At 40.9% G+C, this 27832-nt stretch overlaps 2 protein-coding genes across 4 annotated transcripts; one reads left to right on the forward strand and one right to left on the reverse strand.

Moving 5' to 3' along the window:
• Positions 1-280: 280 nt before the first annotated feature.
• ACOT13 (acyl-CoA thioesterase 13) lies at positions 281-13044 on the reverse strand. 3 transcript variants are annotated; one of them, XM_077886136.1, is made up of 4 exons: positions 12848-12991; positions 8279-9633; positions 3592-3776; positions 281-991 (listed from the first exon to the last, which is right to left on the reverse strand). In XM_077886136.1, the coding sequence occupies exons 2-4, from the start codon at positions 8288-8290 to the stop codon at positions 787-789; spliced, it is 402 nt and encodes a 133-aa protein (XP_077742262.1). In that variant the 5' UTR covers positions 8291-9633; positions 12848-12991; the 3' UTR covers positions 281-786. The 3 variants fall into 3 exon arrangements, with proteins under 3 accessions (XP_077742262.1, XP_077742261.1, XP_077742260.1); XM_077886135.1 differs by lacking the exon at positions 12848-12991 and adding an exon at positions 12621-12807; XM_077886134.1 differs by lacking the exon at positions 8279-9633 and having other exon boundaries at positions 12848-13044.
• A 127-nt stretch (positions 13045-13171) lies between these two features.
• TDP2 (tyrosyl-DNA phosphodiesterase 2) lies at positions 13172-27808 on the forward strand. The gene is made up of 7 exons (XM_077886430.1): positions 13172-13384; positions 13465-13562; positions 17346-17519; positions 18200-18291; positions 19801-19919; positions 21513-21683; positions 26456-27808. Exons 1-7 carry the CDS (start codon positions 13247-13249, stop codon positions 26735-26737), a joined length of 1074 nt encoding a protein of 357 aa, XP_077742556.1. The 5' UTR covers positions 13172-13246; the 3' UTR covers positions 26738-27808.
• Positions 27809-27832: the final 24 nt, after the last annotated feature.

Genomic DNA, 27832 nt, shown 5'->3' on the forward strand with positions numbered 1-27832 from the left:
CTCTGCCCTATAATATCTAACTAAATGATAACACGTGCACAGTTCGCATGCCTCTTAACTATTTTCTTGAACACTTGCTTACTTTGAAGCACAAAATATGTTAATGTCAATTTCCCTAATGCCAGTTCCCCAGTCCTTGCATCAGCTATTTTCTCCAAGAAGCCCAGGTTCCTTTTGGAGGGAAATATTAGAAATTAAGAACTAGATGCCAGTCCTACATGCTCAATGCTACTAGGAAGTCTACTAACAGAGCACCATGACAAGCAAAGGAGAATCAGCCTTTAACTGTTAATGTCTCCAAATTTATTTTTTTAAAGATTTATTTATTCATGATAGAGAGGCAGAGACACAGGAGGAGGGAGAAGCAGTCTCCATGCCTGGAGCCTGACGCAGAACTCGATCCCAGGACTCCAGGATCGCGCCCTGGGCCAAAGGCAGGCACTAAGCCGCTGACCCACCCAGGGATCCCTTCCAAATTTATTTAAAGCTGCTTCCTGTATTTCTCTAATAGCTTAATATTGGACATTAGCTCTAAGGTAATCTCTCAAAATGGCCTTGCTGGCTTCTTTGCTTTACCTAAGTTTTCAGAAACAATTTCAGCTAAGGATTTTTTTCACCCAAGTATCAACTCTATAAGATTACAAACAAACTGCAGAAATTTTAAATGAAAAACAGTCCCATCCTACGTCCCACTTGCTTCCTATGGCATTTTCCCAAAGAAAATAATTCCTAACAATTTCTGGTTGTGCTAACTTATCCTGAAAGTTCTATTTGTTCAAGTCAAATTTACACTTGGTCTTTGTTGTTGAGTATCTTCCTGTTAACATGCTGGTCTTGGTTTCCCAGGTGTTTTGTGTGTCTGCCTTGTGCTACCAATTTTCCCGTGGTCTTGTTCATCAGATCCACAGAGGTAAATGCAAGTGTTTTCCCTTGCTTCAGAATATGTGCTGTTATCATTATGTCTTCTCCTATTTTTGCAGGGGACATGTACCTTGAAGGGAAACAAATATAGTTAATAGCAAATAATTTTTCATTTTTTGAATTTATAAACATTTCTAACAATTTTTTTAAGAGGGCTAGTTGTATCTCTTAACAGCCTTCTTATGTTTTCTTTATTTTCCTCAAAGTAGTTTAAGAATAGTTATCAGTTAAGTTTTCTGTCCCATCACATTTGAATGGCTGGTCCTGACCAAGTTCATCTTCCCCTTTCCATATCCACACAAGTTTGTTTTTTTTTTTTTTTTTAAGTTTCTTTTCCTATAAATGTGGGAAGTTGTGTTCCCTACCCACCTTTAAGTTTTCCATTTCCTATTTATTCAGGATTGGTGAAAGATTTTCTCCAGCTTTTATCTGATCTGCTGAAATCCTGGGTGAAGTATTGCCTGGCGTCTAACTCAGCAGGCTCCCCCTTACCTGTGGTCCAGAAGGAAGCAGATGATCCTCCTGACTTATTTTTTTTTAAAGATTTATTTATTCATGAGAGACACAGAGAGAGAGAGGCAGAGACACAGAGGAAGAAGCAGGCTTCATGCAGGGAGCCCGATGTGGGACTCGATCCCGGATCTCGGGATCGCGACCTGAGCCGAAGGCAGGCGCCCAACTGCAGAGCCACCCAGGGGTCCAGATCCTCCTGACCTATTGTCAGAGATCAACAGTAGCCTAAAGCTGCACCCCCTGCCTATGCCACTCCCCTCACTTCATGTGGGGACTGTATCTCACGGCCTCACTAGAAGGGTGCATACGGTTCAATACGGTGATTTCAGAGACCACATTCCTGCAGCATTACAGTAGCTGATGCTTGTTCTGTTTTATTATCATTGTTTATCTTACAGTGCCTCGTTGCAACTTGATCATAGGTATGTGTGTATAGGGAAAACATACAATGGGTCCAGTACTATCTGTGGTTTCAGGCATCCACTGGAGGTCTTGGAATGTAGCCCTGTGGCTAAGAGGGGACTACTGTATCTTGTCATATTGGTGTTTAGAATTTATGTAACTGGCATGTGAGTAAATTCTGCACTTAAAGATGATTTAATGTAAGAACAATAAGGAATTGCAAGGAGGCCCTTAGAATCCAGGTGATGAGTTGTATGTATCTTTAAGAGACCCCTCCCTACCCGTCTTACTCCTAAATTGTCACTCATTTATTTTTTAAATATCTGTAGTAAATCTTTGAGACGGTGTATTTCTGTTCAAGTGAGTCAGGTTTTGAAGCTCGGGCAGTTCTTGATTGTGACCTCTACCTTTGACCACACATACATGGAAACTATGTCTGACTTACAAAAAATTCTTTAGGCTTGTGAGAGCAGCGGTAGTATCTCAGAAGATGACGAGAAACAGTGCTCATTTTGAGAATCTCTGCTCTTAAGAGAGGTTCCTGAGGCCAAGGGGGTTGTCGGCTAGCCTCACCTCTTACCATGTGGAGTAAGGTAAGGACTGCAGAACATGCTCACCACAGCAAGCAGAACCTCTGAGATCTTAATTTCAAGAGCACTTCTTATTGCACCCTCAATTTGTTCCCATAGTAAAGAAGGGCTGAATTTGTGGGCAGCCCGGGTGGCTCAGCGGTTCAGCGCTGCCTTCCGCAGCAGATCCTGGAGACCTGGAGATTAAGTCCCACGTCGGGCTCCTTGCTTGAAGCCTGCTTCTCCCTCTGCCTGTGTCTCTGCCTCTCTGTCTCTCATGAATAAATAAATCTTAAAAAAAAAAAAAAAAAAAAGAAAAGGCTGAATTTTCTTCAGGCACCCTAAATTTAGAACGTAAAAAAAGAAAATTGACATTATTTCCATTGCCCTCATGGTCCATAGCATTGGCTTTCCCACCCTAATCCCTGCCTGTCCTCTGCCCCCACTCCAAAAAAATCATTGTTCTGTTGTGTAGATGGAAAAACTAGTTGTCTTGAAACTAAATCCCTGGGCCCTGCACTCTATTGATAAGGGATGGCAGGGGTACTTGTTAATGCTGGAAGTGAATTTTTTACACTTGAAAACATATGAGCCCTGCAGGCATTTTCACAATGGTGAGTGACAGCCTGCCATCTGTGGCACTGCTTCCTGATCATGGAGTTTACGTGTACAGAGCATGTTTGCAGTTGCAAAGAGAGAGACAGACTGCAAACCTGGACATTTGTTTTCACCTTGTTATAAGGCAATGGCAATACATACTTTATGAAGGTTTATCCACTTTTCTTTTAATTTTACTCAGGCTTTTTTCTGTCCACTCAATACGGCCCTCATAAATGATTTGTACAAGTAGTACTTGTAAGGATTGGGAAACAGGTAGAGGCTGTGGGTTTGTGACAATTTCCCCCCACGAGTATATGTAACAGAAGCTGAATGTTTGAGGTTTTGAATGTTTAGGTCCTAACCCCTGCACTCCTGATACACACTGCACTTGGAAATTAGTTCCTCTATTTTCACATTCGAAGGCTATGGGAACCTTCAGGGCACATCTAGAGCTACACTACAGGACACCTCCAGTTTTATTTATGTCATGAATGTATTAGTCCTAGTGGTTTGAAATGAGTTTTCTCATTAAAAAAAGTTATTTGAAAAAAAAAAAAGTTATTTGTAGTACAGTTTGAGTACATACGTTATGTTCATATCCACACTGACTCCGGGTACTCCCCTTTCTGTGCACAGCAGAGCCAACGTTGATATGTTGTCCACTAGGGTGGCTGTAAAACCACCATGGAGAGTGCCATATTTATTGGCATGGTTGCTTTCTACTTTCATTTCACAAATCACTTTCCCAGGGGCAGCAGAGACAAGAGTCACCTGAGTATAAAAAAAAAGAATTTTGAACATTCTTTGGTATTAGCAAAGCCCAAACAGCCCATCAAGAACAATCACTGGGTTAAACGGGGTCACACCACAGGTGCCTGGCTGGCTCAGTTGGTAGAGCATGCAACTCTTGATCTGGGGGTTTTGAGTTCAAGCCCCACGTTGGGTGTAGAGATTGTTTAAAAATAAAATCTTTAACTAAGTGATCCTAAAAGAGTTGATGAGAAATGCAAGTAAGTTACCAATGTCTCTATGATAGAAATTAACCCATTAGGTAAACTGTTCTTTTTTTTTTTTTTTTTTAATTTTTTTTAATTTTTATTTATTTATGATAGTCACAGAGAGAGAGAGAGAGAGAGAGACGCAGAGGGAGAAGCAGGCTCCATGCACCGGGAGCCCGATGTGGGATTCGATCCCGGATCTCCAGGATTGCGCCCTGGGCCAAAGGCAGGCGCCAAACCGCTGCGCCACCCAGGGATCCCAGGTAAACTGTTCTTAAAGAAAAAGGAATATTTAGGGAAAGACAGTTTTTGTTAAATCTCCACTCTGCAGAAATATTCTGAGCTTTTCAGCTTTGTGTGTGACAAGATGACATCTCTTAATGTCTTCACAGAAATTCTGGACCAACAAAGCTAGCTGGCCCCTATGATCTGTTAACTCATGATAGCTTTAATTTGGACATTCCCTAATTTTTGTAGAGGGCAATTTTTCTAGTGACTTTGGATCCCTGGGTGGCTCAGCGGTTTAGTGCCTGCCTTCGGCCCAGGGTGTGATCCTGGGGTCCTGGGATCAAGTCCCACATGGGGCTCCTTGCATGAAGCCTGCTTCTCTTTCTGCCTGTGTCTCTGCCTCTCTATGTGTCTCCCATGAATAAATAAATGAAATCTTAAAAAAAAAAAAAAAAAAAAGACTGGAAGAAATTCAGTAATTCAATGAGTTACTACAATCAACAAACTTCTACCATAAACCCATTAATATAAAAAGTTTAACAACGGAATCCAGCAAAGTTTACCTGCTGGCTTTTAGGTATCATAGTATCATAATGAAAAAGAATTATGTGGGGCAGCCCTGGTGGCCCAGCGGTTTAGCACCGCCTTCAGCCCAGGGCCAGATCCGGGAGACCCAGGATCAAGTCCCACATGGAGCTCCCTGCATGGAGCCTGCTTCTCCCTCTGCCTATGTCTCTAGGCCTCTCTCTCCCTCTCTGTGTATCTGTCATGAATAAATAAATAACATCTTAAAAAAAAAAAAGAATTATGTGAAAGATAAAATATGGAACAACGAATTAAAAATTTTATATCGGGATCCCTGGGTGGCGCAGCGGTTTGGCGCCTGCCTTTGGCCCAGGGCGCGATCCTGGAGACGCAGGATCGAATCCCATATCAGGCTCCCGGTGCATGGAGCCTGCTTCTCCCTCTGCCTGTGTCTCTGCCTCTCTCTCTCTCTCTGTGACTATCATAAGTAAATAAATAAAAAAATTAAAAAAAAAAAATTTATATCAAAATCTTTAAAAAGCAAGCTTTTGGAAAAAATAACAACTAAGTTTCTTATATCCTAGTTAAATTATTAGGAAAAACATCATAGCATAGTATATAGAAGTTGGAGCTGAGCTGTGGCTGGAATGTGCTGGATTTAGCACTATGATTTTCACCATGATCAGTGGTGAAGAGCCTGGCTCTAGGCCCAGACTCAGGCCAGATCCTTAACTGAGTTTTTCCACGTCTGTTCTGTAAAGTGAACATAACAGCACAGCCCGCATAGGGTTTTGTAAAGGTTAAGATAACCTTAAAATTGAGCAGCTAGAATGAAGCCTGGCAGGTCACAGGTGATCAAAACACATTAGCTCTCATCCTTACTAAGGTTGTGATTCAAATACAGTCATCAAAATGCAAGTTGCTTTATATAGTTTCACACGGATCTTTCTTAGAATTGCCTGATTAGAATGGTCTCTGTTACTAAATTTTTTTTTTAAGATTTTCTTTATTTATTCATGAGAGACGCACAGAGAGAGGTAGAGACATAGGCAGAGGGAGAAAAGCAGGCTCCATGTGGGGAACCCAGTGCGGGACTCAATCCTGGACCCTGAAATCACGACCTGAGCCAAAGGCAGGCGCTCAACCAATGAGTCACCCAGGCATCCCTCTGGTACTAAATTCAATCACTGCATGACCTGATTAGTAAAGTCAGTGGATACTTTTCAGCCCTTTCTCAGTGACATCTAAACCTTTTTGTGACCCTCCCCTAACTGCCATGTCCACCTTCTGGGTTTCCTTCTTCTCTGCTGGCTCTTATTCTGCAATGCCCACTAGAGTCTTAGGGCCAACTAATCCTTCAGCCTTACAAGGCTACCCAAGGCCAGCCCAGGTTTCAGCTTCACTCAGCAGGCTAGAGCACAGGTTCTCTAACACAAGGCACTCTATATACAAGTGCTCAAGATGTAGGTGGTATCAAGCGGGGAGAAAAAGCAAAAAGTCTAGTGAGTGATGCAAGCCATGAGCAATCACAGACAGCTGGGCAGATGGTCTTCAAGGGGCACAGCCTCCCCAACACAGTCTTCTCTCCTCTCTCCCTATCCATCAGCAAATCCTACCCCTCCATCTTCAGACATGGCCAGAATCCAATCCTGTCCCTAGCCCCCATCCACTACTCATCACTCTTCCACTCTGGCCCAAGCTCTCTCTTCCCTCCAGTTGCTACAGTGGCCGGCCAAGTCCCCTTCCTGCTCCCGCCCTTGCCTGCCTCATGTCTGCTCTCTCACTAACGATAGGAGTGCCCCTTTAAAACTACATGTAAAATCCTGTCACTGTTCCGTTCAAACTCCTTGAAGTAAAAACCGAAGTCCTTACAGTAACCTACGAAGCTGTACGGAGACCTCATCTCCAATTTGTCTGCTTAGAATTCCTCTGGAAATACTGCAAACACACAGTGCTTTAAAGTCGCAGAGCCTTTACACTGGCTGTTCCCCTGGCCCAGAACACTCTTTCCCTTCGAGCATCAATGACTTGCTCTCAGGTCTTAACTGAACCCGGGGCGGGGGGCTCCACAGGAATATACATTTTAGAGGAAAAATCTTTACACTCTCCCAATACTCTTATCACTGGTCTCTGCTTTATATTCTTTTGCACCACTCAGCACCATCTGGCATACTCCATGTATCTGCTTTACTTACTCTGGCTAGTGTTTGATTTTTCACACATAATATACAAGTCCCATCAGTGGAAGGATCTTCTGTGAGTTTTCTGCTGACTTGAGTAGTGCCTGGCACATAGTAGGTGCTCAAATGTTTGTTGAATGAGTGAATACATTCGAATCTGAAGGTCAGCATTCTGTACCAAAATGTTCAACCATTAGTGGCACCAGCAACTGACTGACCAAGCTCTAGGGAGCATCTTTGGTGTGAGAGCCATTCTACTGGACACCTTGCATCAGGCATTGACATATGCTCATCAAGCATCTACTACAGTCCTGCTCCCAAAGAGTGCTCTCCGTGTGGCACAGGAAGTAGGTAACAGATACTTTCAGTACTATAGAGCAAGTCCAATAATAAAAGTTAGTTGAGGTATACAACTGGGTCAGAGCAAGACAGCTGGGGATGCCAGCGACAGCTCTTGAAGAACAGAAGTGGCTGAAGATCCAAAAATAAGACGTTGCCCTCGTTCTCAAGGAGGTAAGAAGCCAGCAGAGGTTATAAGAGAAGGCTAGAAGTAATAGATATTAGTAGATGAGCACCATAGGAGGCAAGACAAAGCCCAAGGGAAGAGTTTAGTGGAACTGAATGAAATAGCCCCCAAAGATTTAACCAGCGATGCCTGGGTGGCTCAGTGGTTGAGCATCTGCCTTCGGCTCAGGGCTTGATCTTGGAGACCCGGGATCAAGCCCCACATCAGGCTCCCTGCATGGAGCCTGCTTCTCCCTCTGCCTCTCTATCTTCCACGAATGAATGGGTAAAATCTTAAAAACAAACAAACAACAACAAAAAAAACCAAAACCACCTATTCATTGAGAAATTCTTTTCCAGATAATTGTATTTTGGCCTTTACTGTATCTTTTGCCTAGAGTTCATGTTAGTAAAGTCAGCAGAGTGCATGACAAATAGTAAATGCTATGAAAAATTTAAATACAAAAATTTCTAATTTTATAAAGTCATACACACCATTTAGTGACATGATCCTGATAGCAAGCCATTGTTTTAAATGTCACTCCTTTACATGGAGCTACAAGTGATTTCTTTTAGTCGTTCCCCTGTGGTTATTTTGCATTTCTGATACCACAAATAATGCTAAAGCCACAATTTTTGTATCGAATTATTCGAACAAAGGTTGTTTTATTACTTTCTTGTGCATTTCTTACACCTAGATTATTTTAATGGCCAATAACGAGTTTGAGAGTATTTGTTGGTATGTCACACTGGTAAATTTTCTATATGATATCACTGCCCTTTTGTGATCAATTCAAAGTCTCAAGGTTTCTCTAGTAAGTATAAGATCTGTTCTTACCTTTCTAACCATTTCTGTAGTCTTTGAGGTTCACTCCTAAACCTTCCTATTTCTCTGTGTTCTTCCTCTTTCGATACTTCATTTACTTACACATCTTCATCTTGTTTTCATAAGGATGACTCTGCAATTTTACCTTGCTTCTGAACTCCACTCCCTTATTTCTGTGTTGGATTCCACATAGTATTTCCAGACCCTAGCACAGTGCCTGTCATTTGAGACTCCCAAGATATGTCTCTCCACATGTGTTACTGGTAGTGTACTAAGAGCCAGTGGCAAATAACCATGATAAAGTGAGACATGTTGACTTATACCAGAACTAGCCAAAGTTTTAATATATAAAAAGGGTAGAACATCTCCACTTAGATGAAATACCTAGAGTAGTCAAATTCAGAGAGACAGATGGTAGACATGATGCCAAGGCTGGAGGAAAAGGAAACAGTTATTGTTTAATGAACAGAGAGTTCCAGCTTTGCACAATGAAGAGTTCTGGAGGTGGGAGGTGATGATCCTTCCACAACATTGTGAATGCAACTAATACTGAATTGTGTACTTTAGAATGGGTAAGATGGCGAATTTTACATTCCGTATGTTTTGCTGCAATTTTTTTAAAAACGGGGGATACAACATCAGTGTTTCCCGGACTTTTTTTATTCATGGGACTCTTCTTCCTTAGGGAACATCCGATAACACTGATGTGTTCCCTGGGTCCTGATTTTCTCCTCTCCTGTATGATAAACTCCTAGAAGGCAGGGGACTGTGGTTGGTATTTCTTCATTATTTCACAGTACTTGGGTTTGTTGACTGATTTTAAGGTCATCTTAAAGTAAGAGCAGGACATTTCATTTGAGTGTTAGTTCTTCTGTGTCAGTGTTTTATAAAAGATTGGTTTCTCAGTGTTTATAAAGACCCACAAAACCGGAGGCAAACCAGAGGCTTTTCTTTCTTTCTTTTTTTTTTTTTAAGAAAAAGAACAGGCTGAAATAAAGAAGTTCTTTTGTAAGATCTTGTGCATTAATTTGACATCTGTACCAGGGCTAAGTGGAAAGTGTCTTCTTCAACAGATCATTTTTGGAGGAATAGAAAGTCACATAGCAGATTTTAAAAATCATTTAGCAGATTCTAGATTCTGTATGCTGAGTCTAAACATCTGTCCAAGAAATGAAACTCCAATTGGAATATTATCAGCCAAATTTTCAAGTGTTAGCCTACATTATTCATTGACTTAAAAAAACGGGGAGCCCAGGTGGCACACTTGTTGAGTGTCCAACTCTTGGTTTTGGCTCAGGTCGTGACCTCAACTTTGTATGGAGTCTGTTCAGACTCTTTCTCCTCCTCTCTCTGCCCCTCCCCAGCTCCTAAAAAAAAAATTTTCAGAAGAATCAGAGGTTAGCATTCACGACTTAATTGTTTTTCTTACATAATCAAGGAAAAAAAATCCACCTCTCTTCTGGTGAGGTGGTTTTCTCTATTGGGGTAGTCAGTAAGGCCACTGTAGGAATGGGTAATGGGGCTGACTTAGACAGTTCTGTACATCTCACTTGCTTCTTACACTCAATAATAATAACAATAAATAATAATAATAATAATAATAATAATAATAATAACTGGGCAGCTCAGGTGGCTTAATGTCTGACTCTTGATTTCTGCCCAGGTCTCGATCTCAAGGTCATGTGTTCAAGCCCTGCCCTGGACTCCACATGGCTATGGAGCCTACTTAAAAAAGAAGAAAAAGATGAAACATTATCCCTTCTCATCTTTGCAAAAGCACTGAAGTAAGAGCACAGGTGTGTCTGAAAGATCAAATACATCCTTACTCCAATTTAGTTTTTTTCTTTTTAAAGATTTTTCTTATTTGTCAGAGAGAGAACGTGCAAGTGCTTGCTTATTACAAGCAGGGGGAGCAGCAGGCAGAGGGAGAATCAGGCTCCCCTCAGAGCAGAGAGCCTGAGGCAGGCTAGGACCGAGATCATGAACTGAGCTGAAGGCAGACAGACATTTAGCCACCCAAGCCACCCAGGCACCCCTCCAATTTAGTTTTACCGATATGCTTGCATTAAATACTTACAAATGAGCATTCTTGCCTTGAAAAACCTATAGTTTCCTATTTAAATAACCAAAACGACAACTATGTGACATAAAATAATTTTGTCACAGACCAGTAAGGCAACAAAAAACACACTAGTTATTTCAATAAAGAGAATATCAATGTTAACTAGAGATTTAGAGAAAACAAACACCTTTGTCCCATACCAAGACATGGAAGTTCCAAAGTTCTGAGACATGATTTATACTTAAAATAGTAGCAATTTGTCTAGTGCTAACCCAGGACAAAGTGAATGATTAATGTTTTTCAATGTCAGTAGTGCTGATTTGGACAGGCTGATTCTGTATTGTGGGGGGAGGGAGAGGGAATGTATGCACTGAAGGATATTTGTAGGACAGTTAGTGGTCTATGGCTTCTGCCCACTAGATGCCCATAGTGCCCCTTCCATCCTACTCCAGTCATCTCCAGACACTGTCAAATATCCTATGGGGAGTACAATCACCCCTAGTTGAGAACCATTGGTTTAGGTCACGTTACCTTTAAATTAACAGTAAAAGCAAAGGAACCAAGTTCACAACTAGCTTTATGGATCACTATTCATATATATTCTGTCCCATGCATCTCTGCTCACACAAAACACAACCAACCATAAATCCTATTTTAGATCAAATTAATCCAGAGCACCTGCACGGTATTGACCTGTGCAGTTAGGATGCTAGCTACTAGCCTGATGTCGGTCTTGAGCACTTGAAACATGGCCAGTAGGAACTAAGATGTGCTGGATTTCAAAGATGGAAGTCTTTAAAACATAATACTCTCTTGTATTGATTACAAACTAAAATAATATTTTGAATATAATGAGTGGCTTAAAATATATTAGTAAAATTAATTTTACTTTTTTGCCTTTTTAATAATTTTATGTCATAAAATTATACATGCAGCTTGCATTTGTAGCTTGCACTGTATCTCTATTGGACAGTACTGGGTGTAGAATCACGGGTAGCACTATTCAACCTTACTCGGACTTCTGAGAAACTCTATACATCAAGGTTAACAGGTGGGCAGCCTGGGTGGCTCAGCGGTTTAGCACCACCAGTCTTTAGCACAGGGCAGCATGATCCCACAGTCCCGGGATCAAATCCCACATTGGGCTCCCTGCATGGAGCCTGCTTTTCCCTCTGTCTGGGTGTTTTTCTGCCTCTCTCATGAATGAATAAATAAAATCTTAAAAAAAAAAAAAAAAAAAAGTATGAGATTTTTAATCAGACCACTCAAAGGCAAATCCAACCCATGGCAAGATTATCATGAGAGAACACACACTCAAAATTTGGTCGTTGAAAGTTTAACAGTGAAAATGGCTATAGATGTTTTTAGGGAATGCAAATTTCCCCTTAGTCCAATACCTCTTTTGTTGCATAATCTCTCTTAAAAAGTTACTGTTAAAAAGTAGCGTATCTGGATTTTAGTGTTTGCTACGTAAAAACATTAAATATATTTGCCTAAGTATTATTTCCTGTGTTTTTCACAAAAGCCCTGGGTGTAATTAGGGGAGTTGCTTACATGTTGAAAATATAGCCCACATGTTGTTTTCAGGAGGAAGACTGGCCCGATGCCCTACATTCTTCCTACAAATGACTGCACTTGTTCTGTTTAAAGTTCACTTTTAGGGATCCCTGGGTGGCGCAGCGGTTTAGCGCCTGCCTTTGGCCCAGGGCGCGATCCTGGAGACCCGGGATCGAATCTTCCACGTCGGGCTCCCGGTGCATGGAGCCTGCTTCTCCCTCTGCCTATGTCTCTGCCTCTCTGTCTCTCTCTCTCTCTCTCTCTGTGACTATCATGAATAAATAAATAAAATCTTTAAAAAATAAAAATAAAAAAATAAAGTTCACTTTTAGGGACACCTGGGTGGTCAGTGGTTGAGCGTCTGCCTTTGGTCGTGACCCGGGAGTCCAGGGATGGAATTCCACGTCGGGCTCCCCGCAGGGGGCCTGCTTCTCCCTCTGCCTGTGTCTCTCATGAATAAATAAAATCTTAAAAAAAAAAAAAAATTCTCTCCCTCTCCCTCCTACGGGCATGCTCTTTCTAAAAAAAAAAAAAAAAAATCATTTTGTACCTCCACAATCATCTCCTTTCCAGTACGGTATTGAAAGCCGCACAAGATACTCATCACTTCTTACCGAACAGGTGTCGTGCCGGATGATGCTGCCCACCTGCAGGCCGAGAAGCGCTCTGGGCACACTGAACGCGGGCTCGGCTAAGCTCCGAGGCTTGGGCCGGTGACGGGCCCTTCCGACTTACCGTATTTCCAGTCCGCACTGGGTTCGTCCGGACGGAACCCAATCTTCCGTCAAGGAAGCCCCGAACTTACTCATGGACCTTCGGATGAAGTCCAGTCCACCCTGCGCCTGACCTGGCCCAGGCCGGCTCTCCGCGACAGCGGTCACCATCACTATTCCCGGCGGCATCTCCCGCGGCCGGGCCCGCAGAACCCTCCACCGGCCCAGGCTTCCTTCCAGCCGCAATACCTTTTCCAGAACTCTGTCAAAACCGGGAGCCGAAGTCAGCGACTTCATCAACTCCAGCGTGTTCTGCATCAGGCGGCTCATCGAGACGGCGGCGGCTCCCACGCCGGAGGAGACCTTCGGGAGCAAGGACAGGCGGGTGGAACCGGCGCCGCCTTCCCCGCAGCCGCCCGCGCGCTCTTACGCGCCAGCCCCGCCCCCGCTGTGACCCCGCGCGCACGCGCGGAGCCACCGGCCGCGCTCCCACGGCGCAGCCACGCCCTCCGCCCTCTGCCCTCCGCCCTCCGCCTTCCGCCCGCGGGGCGCGCTTCCGGCGAGGCGGGCGAGGCGGGCGCGCCTGCGCAGAGCCGCGCGCTGGCCGTCCTGCCCCGCCGAGGGGCGTGGTGGGCCCGCGGCGGGCGGATGGAGCGGCCGAGCGACCCGGAGGGCGACCCCGAGCTGAAGAAGCGGCGGCTTCTGTGTGTGGCGTTCACCTCGGTGGCGCGGTGCGACGCCGCCGTGGCTCAGTGCTACCTGTCCGAGAACGACTGGGAGATGGAAGTAGGTTTCGCTGCCGTCTTCCTCCTGTGTGCCGCGGCCCCGGGGGGCGCCCGGGTCTCACCGCTGCCTGTGTTTTCCAGAGGGCGCTGAACTCCTACTTCGAGCCTCCGGTGCCGGAGAGCGCCGCGGAGAGCCGCCCCGAGAGCCGCCCCGAGAGCGCCGCGGGGCCGGAGCCCTGGTGAGGGGGCGGGCGGGGGGCGCGCGGGGCGGGGGCGGGGGCGGGGGCGGGGGCGCTTCTCCCCTCTCCCCCGCAGTCCCGGACGGAAAACTGACGCGCAGAGGGAGGCTGCGAGCGCCTGGGCGTGAGCGAGGGCGGCAGAGTCCGCTGTGGACCGGTAACTTGGAAGGCCCCTGGCTTCCTGCACGGTTCCTTTATCCCCTCCCTGCCGGCCAACCCGAATGCTCGTTTCGCGGTCCGGTGCACAGCTGCCTCCCCAGCTGCAGCTGTGCTGCTCCTAACGGCCAGATGCCTTGCACCTGCGGTGTGTCCGCTGCCCATCTCTCTCCTACCCAGGAAGTTACAGGGCATCAAACTTTGGCTTCCTCCGGTGGGCGTCTCCTCCTGTCCGGCGTGCTTCGTAAAGATACTTATTGATGCAGGAAATGGTTGGGGTTTGGAGCCCATGGTCAAGAAGGAGTTCTTGAGACATCTTTGGTGCAAAAAGGTCGTTTCAGGGGATCCCTGGGTGGCGCAGCGGTTTGGCGCCTGCCTTTGGCCCAGGGCGCGATCCTGGAGACCCGGGATCGAATCCCACATCGGGCTCCCGGTGCATGGAGCCTGCTTCTCCCTCTGCCTATGTCTCTGCCTCTCTCTCTCTCTCTGTGTGTGACTATCATAAATAAAATAAAAATTAAAAAAAAAAAAAAGTATTTAAAAAAAAAAAAAAAAAGTCGTTTCATTAAAGCACAGGGACAGGACCCGCGGGCAGGAAGAGCTGCACGGGGGTCCTGAGGAGTGGCCCATTACGTACTTTCAAGTCGAGAGGGGTTTAGGGAGAGCGTTAAGTTTTTAAGGAATTTTGGAAGCAAGGTTCCCATCCCAGGACCTTGAGGGGACTGGCTATTGGGAGAAAGTCATTTATTACCTTCACAGTCATGAGACCTTTCAGACTTATATAGGTGGGTGATGTGCTTGCAGGGGGGGGGGGGGGAGATGTGGGGGGTGTGTGGGGATGATTGCCAATATGTATCTTTATTTTTTTATTTTTATTTTTTTTTTATTTATTTATGATAGTTACAGAGAGAGAGAGAGAGAGAGAGGCAGAGACACAGGCAGAGGGAGAAGCAGGCTCCATGCACCGGGAGCCCGATGTGGGATTCGATCCCGGGTCTCCAGGATCACGCCCTGGGCCAAAGGCAGGCGCCAAACCGCTGCGCCACCAGGGATCCCGCCAATATGTATCTTTAAAAAAAAAAAAGGTTTTATTTGTTTATGCATGAGAGACACAGAGAGAGAGAGGCAGAGGGAGGAGCAGGCCTCATGCAGGGAGCCCGATGGGGACCGGATCCCAGGACCCCAGGATCACCACCTGAGCGGAACAGTCACTCTACCGCTGAGCCACTCAGGTGCTTGCCAAGAGGTATCTTGAGAGGTTTAGAGATAAAGGAAGTTTCCAAAGGAATTCTAGAGGATGGTCACTCTGTTTTAAGGACTTGTTGGTGGGCTGCAGTTTGTAAGGAAATCTAATTTTTCTTTTGTCTCTGTGTCCCACATCATTTATTACCTCTGTCTAGAGCCTTTTCTTCCACTCTTTCCGTGCTAAGTAGTATTTATCTTAAGGGCCAGCTTAGACATGACTTATCTCCAAGAAGCTTTCCCTGGTCTCTCAAGTGTGGGTGGGTTTTCCCTCATAGGTAATCTTTTAGCATCCTGCATGGTCCCAGTCATAGTAACTTAGTTTATATTATACCTGCTGTTTAATATTTTGTCTCCCACCAAACTCCCGCTAAATGGGTAATTTAGTGAAATCAACATCTGTTTTGTATATTGTTAATTTCCCAAAGTCTGGTATGAATTTTGGCATGTAATAAGCTCTCAATAAATGTATATAAAGTTCTCCCAGATACATGAGCAGCCTGTAGAGTTAACTGTTCATAGTGAAGACACTTTTCTTCCTATGATCTTTTCAGCTGCACCAGTAAGAAGATCGTTTCATTAGACTCCTTTCCCTATCTGCCTAGAATTTCCCCCCATTTCTAGTGATAGAGCTCTGCCTCCTTGTAATACTCACCTAACTCAAACTGGTCAGTCACATCCTCTCTCCTGGGACTTGGAGATTAGGTTGAAGAGAGTTCAGTCTGAATCTTCCCTGTGGAGCTGGAACTGTAATGTGTTAACCTAGTACTTGTGGGAGAAAGCTGACAGTGCTGTCCTGCAGAGGGAGAATGAACCAGGGAAGTTGAGTCAGATGGAAAGAAAGCCTTGATTGCTCTTCCTCAGGGTTAGCTGTGTTCCCATACCTGCCTGTGACATGTTTCTGTTTCCTTCCAAATTCCTCTGTTTTGCTAAATTGTAACCAGCAAGGAAATTGAAACAGAGGCTCTTGACCTCAGGGTGGTGAGTTCAACCCCTTACCATGCTGAGTGTGGAACCTACTTAAAAAAATAAATAAATAAAAGTATGCGCTGGGGTTGCCAGTCACTAGAGCATGCAACTTTTGATCTTGCGGTTGTAAGTTCAAACTCCATGTTGGGTGTAGTAGAACCTACTTAAAAATAAAATCTTAAAAAACAAAAGAAAGAAAAGAAAAAAAGAAATTGGAACAGAAAAGTTAGATTCCCTGAAATAGTTCCACAGAAAAAATGTAGTTGATTAATGGCAGAACATTGGACCATTAGGAGTCTCCTACTGTAGAATCAAAAACTGGGATGTTACGGGCACAATTGGCAAAATTTGAATAGATCTTAAAATTATATAATGTATCAGTGATAATTTTCTGACATCCAGTAATGCTGGTTGTATATATAAGCCTGTCCTTGTTTGTAGAAAATACATACAAACATTTCAGAATAAAAAAAAGCCAAGCAAGTAAATGTTAGTAAGTGAAACGTTAACTTTTTTCTTTTTTTTCTTTTTTCTTTTTTTTTTTTTTACTGTTTTTAGTGTTTTACTGAAAGTCACATTATTTCAAAATAAATTAAAATAATAAGTTAACTAGATTTGTGGTCACTTTACAGTGTATGCAAATACTAAATCATGTGTGCCTGAAATGAATATAAAGTTCCAAATACAAAAACCTATTTCTTAAATTTATGTATGGTATATAACTGCTTAACAGTCACCTTTTAATAATGGTTTGTCTCTCCCCTCAAATATCTGTGCCTTGGTGGGGCCGGTGTGCGGTGGTGTCAGGACCCTACACTGGATTTTGTGTATGTGGCCTCCGGCAGGGTAGTCAGACTTCTTATGTGACATCTCAGGAGAGAACATTCCAAAAGATTGAGATAAAAGCTGCAAAGTTTCTTATGACCAAGCCTCAGAAATTCCAGGGTTTCCTTCCACTGTTGGTTAAGCAAGTCATTAAGGTCCAGATCCAAGGGGGAGAGGTTTTGGACTTCATCTTTCAATGAGAGGACTAATGAAGAATTTGCAGCTGTTATTCACATGAGATCTTATTTCATGTATTTCATACATTTCATAGATGATTTAAAATAAATCCAAATTTGGACATCTTAATACTACATGGTCTAATTTTGGATCATAGTTTACAAAATCATTTTAGTAACACATGTCACTGAGGCATATTGAGTTGGTTCTAACTAAGTGAGCAAACATTTGGGTAACACAGTAAGAATCTGTTTTTCCTTAGTTGTATGACTTCTGCTCCTCTATAGGGAGATACTTTGAGGGTTCTTTTAAAATTTATTTGTAAAATGAAGGCTATAAGTAGTTAGAAAATAATTTAAAATTAATCAGTTCATAGATGATTTGCAGAGCTGTGTTTCATTGTGATTTTGCCAGTGTTGACTTAACGAATGAAGAGACAACTGATTCCGTTAGTTCTAAAACCAGTACGTCTGAAGGGATTCAGCAAGAAGATGGCAGCATGTTCTCTTTCATTACCTGGAATGTTGATGGATTGGATCTAAACAATCTGCAAGAGAGGGCTCGAGGAGTGTGTTCCTACTTAACTTTGTAAGTATTATTAGCTTAGGTTCAATGATAACATGGCTTATCTATCTACAAAGAGGGTAATGGTCAAGGTTATGGGCTTTGGAACCTGATCTGAGTTCAGAATCTAGCTCTCAGAATGACATGTAAAAGAATGGGGAGTGCCTCTGAGAGCAGGAGTGTGGATAGAGGTGGGGAAGGAACACTTAAGTTTTTGTTAGAAGCCTCTAGCACTGTTTTACCTAAAAACTTCGTAATTATTGCTTCCTGAAAATAAGATTACCAAAACGATCTGTATCTGTTACACGCTGGCTCTGTGATCTTCTGTAATCCCTTGTGTGAACCACTGCAGTTCTCTGCAGCTTATTTTCTTCATCATGGACAACTGTTTCACGAGGATTCAGAACTTGTAAAGCATCTAATGGAGACTAGGACCCTTGTAGGCTTTCAATATACTGATTTCTGTTGCCACTGATTCCAGTCTTTTCACTTTAAAGTGTTATGATGTATGTTTTTTTCTTATTTGATCTTTACAGTATTTGTTAAATGGCACAGGTCTTTCTCATTTTATAAAAAAGATCAGTATAAACATGGAATATTAGCGGGTTTTATGTTTCTTTTATGTTGTGGTATTTTGCTAATCTAGATGGCAGCAAATGAAATAGTATGCTTGGTATTTATCATAAATTGATGTTTTGAATTAGGTACAGCCCAGATGTGGTATTTCTACAGGAAGTCATTCCCCCATATTGTAGCTACCTAAAGAAGAGAGCACATAGTTACGAGATTATTACAGGTAACGATTTTCCTGTTACTGTCTTTGTCTTTGAAAAACAGTCAAGGGAAGAGATAAACCAAGGTTAGCCTGTAGGAGAACACACAAGGAAAAGGAAAAATTAAAAAAGTTTGAGAAAAGCTAAATCAGACACAGGATACTAGAAACACCGTAGGAAATATGTCATACAGCTTAATATATGTGAAGAGTGTTAGAAATGGATGGTGTTTCAGGAAAATATAAATTGCCAAAATTTGAGATCTGGAGTCGTTTTAATAAATTAACTTTATGAAAAAAAAAACTGACTCCACTTATCACACTTAAATTTTTTAATAAATTAACTTTACCAAAAAAAAAATTTTAATGTGATAATTGCATCTTGACTATACTTTTTCAAAAAGTCGTCTTTATTCCTTTTAACTGATTTTGGGTTTTTTTCTAGTTTTTTGCCTTGAACAGTAATTTGACTTTACATCTATTTTGTTTTTCCTGAGTGCATTTAATGTTCCACACACTGGCTACATTCCATAATAGTTGGTTAAATCCCATGTTCTCTTTGACTTTCAGTTTTATGTAGTATGTGATTTTAATTTTGATTTATTATTAAATTCACAGTTGCTAAGGAGAGGGTTCTCAGTCTCTTTCTGTCTTTGTGACACAACTTTCCTGCATTCTCTTGGGGATTCTTTTTGACTCTCTTCTGTTTCAACTTTCTTGTTTTCTGAATCCCATGCTTTTCCTTCTTGATTTACTTCCTCCTTTCATTGGGAGTTTTGTATTTGTTTGGTTTGTTTTTGTTGTTGTTGTTTGTTTGTTTTTCATTTATTGTGCTGAACACCTGGTAGGGACTTTCAAACTGGACGATTGTGACGTTCATTTCTGGAAAACTTTCCATCTCTCCTTTCCTCCTCCTCTGTCCCCCTCCTACTCCCCCACCTTTGTGCACACTGCCAGTTTCCTAGCCTGCCAGCCAGCCTCCTTGGCCCTCCCTCCCTTTCCTTCCCTTGTTTCTCCCTTCTGCTCTGATAAACCACTTTCCACTTCTTCAGCTCCTTTGTTCTCTGGAAAACAGTTGGAAACTTTTATTCACTGTCCATCTACTTCTGTTCTTTTTTCTTCTCCTTTTATACCTTTCTAAATTTTTTATTCATTTATTGTAATTTTTCTGTGTTTCTTGCACAATGAGAAGTAAATGCATGTTAGTTTGGCTCAGTGTTATGTCTCATCTAATCTGTCAGAAATTTCTCAAATTTTCTTATTCAATACTGGCATCATTAACTGTTTTTGGCACTTATGTAAATTCTTTTTTATTTTTATATTCCTTTGATACATACAGCTACATTTTGGGAAGGGGCAGATAAATATAGGGACTCAGCCATCTTCACCTATTTTGAAATAATAGTTTACTTGGAAGATTCAGATCCATCTAAGTATCTGTACCTGTTATAAAACCTTCAATAGGGGAACTTGTGATAAACGGCAAATACTCTTGACTTCTCAGCCTAAATTCTTTTCCACAAACATTTGAAGGTCATGAAGAGGGATATTTCACAGCTATAATGTTGAAGAAATCGAGAGTGAAATTTAAAAGCCAAGAGATTATCCCTTTCCCAAATACAAAAATGATGAGAAACCTTTTGTGTGTGTATGTAAGTAATTTTTTAAATTTGACTTTTTTTTTTTAAGAATGAGTTGTTTCTTACAGTTTCATTGTGGTATCTTTTTTTTTTTTAATTGCTGTTAGAGAAAATTTTGTCTTCTTCTACATTTCTTTTAAATAGTCTTAAAGAACATTGTAAATTAAGTTTTTACACAAATTTCAAATACAAATTTGTAAACGTAAAATCCTGATTAGGTATTTTCCTAAGAATGTTTAAGAATTTACTAACAGTTAACATTTGTTTCCTCAAGTGTTTTTTTTCTTACCTAAATGCATTGTATATGGTAGGTACTGTGTTATACTCTATGAGACTTATAAGAATGAATCAAAAGATCTTACTGTCATAGTTTATAGAGTTGCAAGGGAGAGATTGTAGTATAAAGTAACTAAAATAAAGGAAAGGCATAAATGCCCCTGGAGGAAGTATAATGATGTGCAATGGAAGTTTAGAGATAACTTTTAGCTAGATTGGTTTTTTTTTTTTTTTTTCAAATTGAGGTATAATTGACACAACAGTATATACTTTTAGGAATACAGTGCAATGATTGGATGTTTGTATATGTTGCAAAATGATCACCACAGTAAGTCCAGTTAGCTGTTGCCATACACAGTTACGCCTTTTCTTATTAGCTAGGTGTTCAGTGGAAGTTTCATGAGAGAATTTGTATTTGCATTAAGCACTGAAAAATACGTAAGATGTAAGCATTAAGAACAGTCCAGGTAAAGAAAAAAAAAAAAAAAAAAGAACAGTCCAGGTGGCAGAACCACCATGGCAGAACCACCATAACAAACTTTTGCAGTATTGCAGGGTATGTGTGTGTGTGGTGTGTGTGTGTGTGTGTGTGTGTGTGTGTGTGTGTGTATGTATTTATGTGTGTATATATGTATATAAATGAGAAAGGATATATTTAAGTATAAAGGAGCATTCTGTTCATTTGGGTAGAGGGCATGAAAAAGGGTAAAAAGAAGTTGGTAAAGTAGGTTGGATCCAGATTATAGAAGGTCATGAATGCCCAGTGTGAAAGAATTTGTATTGATTCTGCAGGCAATTTGTTTAAATAATAAACAGATCCTGCATTGTTTGTATCTTAACTCCAAATGATAAATGATTCTTATTCATTCATTTAATTGACCTTTTTTGAGTACCTATGTGCCAGGCCCTTGGTAATAACAGAAAATAAAAGAACCATCTCTGCTTTCAAATGACTCGTGACTTTGTATGAGAGAAATAATTATGCCATAATTCAGTGTAGGGAACTTTAAAAATAGTCTTTCCAGTACGCTATAGGAATATAGAGGAGGGAGCCACTGATTGTCTGAGGATATTGGGGAAGGCCTTAGAGTGGAAGTGATGTTTGAGGTAGGTCTTGATGTATTAGTGGGTGCTTGCTAAGTAGTTTTCTTTGGGAGCAGGATTAGCACATTACACATTGACCTAGAAATGTGAGCACAGTGCTGAGTAATATAGTTTTGCTTTGTTAAATATATACCAATCAATTAAATAATTAGTTGATTCTGTTATCAATTGTCAACCTTAGTGGTCAGTGAATGTTAATAACTATAATTATCTGTCCTGTTGCAGGCAAGTATATCAGGAAATGAACTTTGCCTTATGACTTCTCATTTGGAGAGCACCAGAGGGCATGCCAAGGAACGAATGAATCAGTTAAAAATGGTTCTAAAGAAAATGCAAGAGGCTCCAGAGTCAGCTACAGTTATATTTGCAGGAGATACAAATTTAAGGGATCACGAAGTGAGTGGCAAAGTCAGTTCTGTGCTTGTGGGCAGATTATTGCTGTGGAAACTTTCTTTTGACCAAAGCTGTTATAATGTGTAAGCGACCTTAATGGTAAATACTGTCCTGTGGTCTATGCCTGGCACTGGGGAAGTGGAAGCAGGAGGAGGAAGACAGAAATATTGGGGGAAGACAGAAATATTGCACCTGACACAGACAACGCCAAACAATATTTGTTGATTAAGAAGAGGAGTACAGAGAAAACAAAGAGTTTAGAAAAAATTTAAATTTATTTGCAGTATCTTGAGTTGCAAGGTAAGAACAGTTGAAAGATTTGGCTGTCACAGTTGTCCCTACTTCTAAATTTTCTTTTTTCAACTTTTTTTTACCCCCTTTTCCTGGTACTACCATCTCCAGGACTGAAACAGTCTCTTTCCCCATAATTCATTTGAGAGATGTTGGGATTTTTCAGGACCTCTGTAGACTTAGATCATATTAAGTGGAAGCTGGCTTTGCCTTTTCCCCCAATCTGGCTGAACTCATATCAGATTAGAAGTGAATCGAAATGTTTGTTTCACTGCTATAAGCTGCAGGAGTAGAGGAAGAAATGAAATGAGACACAAAAGCCTATCAGGACTTCTGAAGTGAAGGCAGTATCCTAAATAAAATAGAGCTCTGCTTCTCTTTGTGATTTGTGTCCTTGTACACAGATTACTTTTTTAAAAAGTCAGACTATTTGTACTGTTTACAAATCAGTGACTTCATGGTAGCTGTTTTGTGGTACTTGGTTGCCTAACTGATCTGCTTACAAGAAAAATCCTGTTTTGCAACAAATGGCATTGGGAAAACTTGATATCCACAGGCCAAAAAAAAAAAAACAAAATTGTATCCTTACTTTATACCCTGCACAAAAGTTTATTCAAAAGGAATCAATGACCTACAAGTAAGAGTTAAAACTATAAAACTCTTAGACGAAAACAAGGAGGAAAAGCTTCATGACGTTGGATCTGGCAATGATTTCTTGCAAATTTCTGACGTTAAAAGCACAGACAACAGAAGTAAAAAAGATAAGATAAACTATCACAATGAAAAACTTTTGTGCATCAAGGGGCATGATCACAGAATAAAAAGGTAGCCCATGGAATGAAAAAAATATTTGCAAATCCTATAGAGGACAGGTGAATTATAATTAATATAATATTGATGTTATATGAAGAATTTCTACAATAAGGAAGCTGATTTTAAAAAGAGCAAAAGACTTAAATAGACATTTTTCCAAAGAAGATAAACAAATGGCCAATAAGCATGAGAGAAGATGCTTGGTGTCAATAGTCATTAGAGAAGTATAAATCAAAGCCATCATTAAGTATTACTTTACCTCTGTTATATCCATTAGCATGAGTATTATCAAAAAACCAGAAAATAAGTGTTGGTAAGGATTTGGATAAGAACCCTTATGCAGTGCTGATGGGAATATCAAATAGTATAGCTGCCATGGAAAATGGTGTCGTGATTCTCTAAAACTTAAAATAATTTCCATATGTTCCATACGGCCCAACAATTCCACTCTGGGTGTATACTCCAAACAAAGAAAAACAGGGTCTTGAAGAGGTATCTGTACACCTGTAGTTCATAGCATTATTCACAATAGCTAAAACATGGAAGCAACCAAAGTGACCGTTGACAGATGAATGGATAAACAAAATGTGTATACATGTAATGGAATATCATTCAGCTTTAAAAAGGAAGGAAGTACAGTGTGATATAATATGGATGAACCCTGGACATTACACTAAGTGAAATAAACCAGTTACAAAAGGACAAATCTTTTACAAGTCCTCCTATGAGTTTCCTAAAGTAGTCAGATTCATACAGATAGAGAGTATTGTTGCGGTTACCAGCGGCTGGGGGAGGATGGAATGGGTGGTTAGGATTTGTTTGGTACAGAATTTCAGTATGGGAAAATGAAAAGGTTCTACAGATGGGATGGTGGTAATGGTTGCACAGTTATGTGGATGTACTTAGTGTCATAAAACTGTACACATAAATGTGGTAAGTATTACGGTATGTATACAGGCATACAGAAGTATTGTGGGTTCAGTTCCAGTTCCACAATAGAGGGGATATCGTAATAAAGCAAGTCAAACAAATTTTTTAGTTTCCTGTTGGATATAAAGTTATGTTTATACTGCTGGAGTCTATTAAGCATGCACTGGCATTATATCCAAAAAAACAATGTATATGTCTTAATTAAAAAATACTTTAACATAAGGGCACCTGGGTGGCTCACTTGGTTAAGCATCTGCTTTCAGTTCAGGTCATAACCTGTAGGTCCTGGGATCTGAGCCCTCAGTCAGGCTCCCAGCTCAGCAAGGAGTCTGCTTCTCCCTCTGCCTCTCCCCTGCTTGTGCTCTGTCTCTGTCTGTCTCTCTCTGAAATGAATAAATTAAAAATCTTTTAAAAAAAACAACAGCTTTATTGCTAAAAATGCTAACCATCGTCTGAGTTTTCAGCCAGTCATAATCTTTTTTGCTAGTAGAGGGACCTTTTCCCATGAATCATGAATGTTCTGAATAGAATGTCAAATTCCTTCCAGAAGACTTTCAATTGATTTTGCTTAGATCTATCAGAGAAATCACTATTGCAGCTCTAGTATTAGGAAATGTACTTATTAAATCATAAGACTTGAATGTGGAAATGACTTCTTACTCCATGGACTACAGAATGGATGCTATGTCAGCAGGCACGAAGACAATATTAATTTCGTTCTCCACCTGCACCAGCTCTTGGGTGACCAGGTGCATTGTCAATGAGCAGTAACATTTTGAAAGGAGTTTTGTTTGTTTCTTTTCTGAGTAGTAGGGGGTCTCAACAGTGGTCCTAAATGTTCAGTCAACCATGTTGTGAGCAGATGTGCCATCATCTGGGCTTTGTTTTTCCATTTGTAGAACATAGAGTAGATTCATTGTAATTCTTTTTTTATTTTATTTTATTTTTTAAGATTTTCTTTATTTATTTATGAGAGACACAGAAAGAGAGGCAGAGACACAGGCAGAGGGAGAAGCAGGCTCCATGCAAGGAGCCTGATGTGGGACTCGATCCTGAGACTCCAGGATCATGCCCTGGGCTGAGGCAGGCGCTCAACCGCTGAGCCACCCAGGCGTCCCTGTAATTCTTTTTTTTTTTCTTAAGTTTTTTTATTTTAAGTACAGTGTAGTGATGTACAGTGTTAAGTTTCAGTTGTATAATACAGTGATTCAACAATTCCATACAGATTTAGCATTATTCTTATGGGCCCTAGGATTTTTGGAATGATGAATAAGCATTGGCTTCACAAGTTAACAGCTACATTAACCCCTAACAAGAGAGCTTTAGAGCCTTGAAGCTCTAAAGCCAGGCACTGACTTCTCTAGCTATAGAAATCTTAGATGGCATCTTCCAGGAGAAGGCTGTTTCATTCACATTGAAAATCTGTCTTTTAGTGCAGCCACCTTTGTGAACTATCTCAACTAGATCTTCCAGATAACTTGCTGCAGCTTCTACATCAGCACCTGCTGCTTCACCTTGCGCTTTTACCTTATGGAGATGGCTTCTTTCCTTCAATCTCTGCCGGTTTTAAGCTTTTTCTTTTGCAGCTTCCTCACCCCTCTCAGCCTTCTTAGAATTGAGTTAGGGCCTTGTTCTGGATGAGGCTTTGGCCTAAGGGAATGTTGTGGCTGGTGTGATCTATCTAGGCCACTCAAAGTGGCACTTTTCACTTCCTTCAAGAACTTTTCTTTGCATTCACAGTTTGGCTAACTTGCTTAGGGCAAGAAGCCTACCATTTGGCCTACCATGGCTTGAGATACATATCCTTCTCTAAGCTTAGTCATTTCTAGCTTTTGATTTAAAGTGGGAGACAAGTGATTCTTCCTTTCACTTGAACACTTAGAGCCCGTTGTAGGGTGATTAATTAGCCTAATTTCAATATTGTGTCTCAGGGAATGGGGAGACCTAAGTAGAAGGAAAGGCCGGTCCAAGGAGTAGTCAGAACACACGTTTAATAAATTCACTATCTTAAATGGGCAGAGTTCATGGTGCCCTAAAACAATTACAGTAATAACATCAAAGATCCTGATCACAGATCACTGCAACCAAATAATAATAAAGTTTGAAATGTAAGGATTACCAAGATGTGACACGAGGTGAGCAAATGCTGTTGGAAGAACTGTACTAACATAACAGACTTGCTCAATGCAGCATTGCCATAACACAACGTCTGAAGTGCGATAAAAGGAGGTATGCCTGTATTTAGCACAATAAAATGTTTTTAAAATCCTGGAGTGTGAAGAGGGAGAAGGAAGATTTGATAGTAAATTTCAAATGAAACTGTGAAGGCAGTTGACCTTATTGGGGGATCATAATAAATGGTATATGTCTCCATTTATAGACCAAGAGTTTTGCCTACCTTTCACTTGTGTACATTTTTCAAAAACTAATAGCAATAACAGAGGCTGTGGGTTTTCAGCCTTCTAAGTTTTATCTGCTACCCAGAGTAAGGAATCTATGACAGAAGAGAAAGGGCAAATTCCAGACCTTTCTGGCTATCTAGATATTTTCATATTACCTACTTAGTACTGTACAGCAAGGTGCTATGTATAATATATTCAATATTAATACATCATCTTGCATTGGTGCATTAATTTGTGACATTCTGATTTGAGATGTTGCACTTAGATGTAATAGTGAAACGCTTTTTAGTTCAGGAACAAAAGGGCTGAATCTTAAAAGAGTTTTCTTTTTCTTTTCAGGTCACCAAATGTGGTGGTTTACCCAGCAACATTTTGGATGTCTGGGAGTTCTTAGGCAAACCTAAGCATTGCCAGTATACATGGGATACACAAACGAACTCTAATCTTGGAATATCTGCTACTTGTAAACTTCGTTTTGATCGAATATTTTTCAGGACAGCAGCAGAAAGTGGCCATATTGTTCCCCAAAGTTTGGACCTCCTTGGGTTGGAAAAACTGGACTGCGGTAGATTTCCTAGTGATCACTGGGGGCTTCTGTGCAACTTAGATGTAATCTTGTGAAATGCTTTTCAGATAAGAGTTGTATGTCTTCCGAGTAAATTTTATTCTGGATTTTTGCAAATATAATTTCTACCTGTCTGGAAAGGTAGGTTTATTAAGGAGGAATTAATATACTACATCATTGTAAAAAAAAAAGACACTACTGTGATTTTATTTTGTGGATTGTGACCTCAAATTTCAGAACTAAATACTGATGTTCATTGAAACGAAAGTCTCAGAATATGAGACTTCTTTATAAAAGGCCACCAAGATCATCAGAGCCACCAGCTGGTTCTCGAGCAGGACCACAGAAATGCTAGCCTTTATGTTTTATTTTTAAAATCAGAAAAAAGGGATCCCTGGGTGGCGCAGCGGTTTGGTGCCTGCCTTTGGCCCAGGGCGTGATCCTGGAGACCCGGGATCGAATCCCACGTCGGGCTCCCGGTGCATGGAGCCTGCTTCTCCCTCTGCCTGTGTCTCTGCCTCTCTCTCTCTGTCTGTGACTATCATAAAAAAATAAAAAAATAAATAAATACATAAATAAAAATAATAAAAATAAATAAAAAAAAATCAGAAAAAAAAATCAGGTACCAAATAGTTTCTATTTTAAGTAAATCTTTAAAAATAAAAATAAGAGGTTATTGTTTGTGGGGGATTAGATCTTCTAGTTATATTTTACAAATATGGATAATCTTAAATGAAAAAGCCATGATTATATGCATTTAAGTGGATGACAACTGTCCTATTCAGACTTTATTTTTGTCAGCTAACGGTACATAATTGGTAAGCTATAAATGAAATCTTACGATTTGAAATTCCTTATTTTTTTAAAATTCATGTTTGTCAACATGTCACTGTTCATGTTGCCAACAGAGGCAAATTGGGCTTGATATAAAGTTGGTGATATAGCTGCATTGGGCTTCTTTCCTAAGGGAGAAATAAATGTTTAAAGAGGAATAGCTTTTTAATTTTACTTCTTATAAAATTGAATTATTTTCACAGGAGAGGGTTAAGGAGCACTTTTAAATGTGCTTTAAAGAAACTTTTTCCCCCTTAAAAGAAATGTACTTTAAATAAATAATTTTACTTGTTTATGGTTTGTTTAGTATGCTTTTG

This window comes from Canis aureus, chromosome 37 (genome assembly GCF_053574225.1).
Source record: "Canis aureus isolate CA01 chromosome 37, VMU_Caureus_v.1.0, whole genome shotgun sequence".
Taxonomy (NCBI): domain Eukaryota; kingdom Metazoa; phylum Chordata; class Mammalia; order Carnivora; family Canidae; genus Canis; species Canis aureus.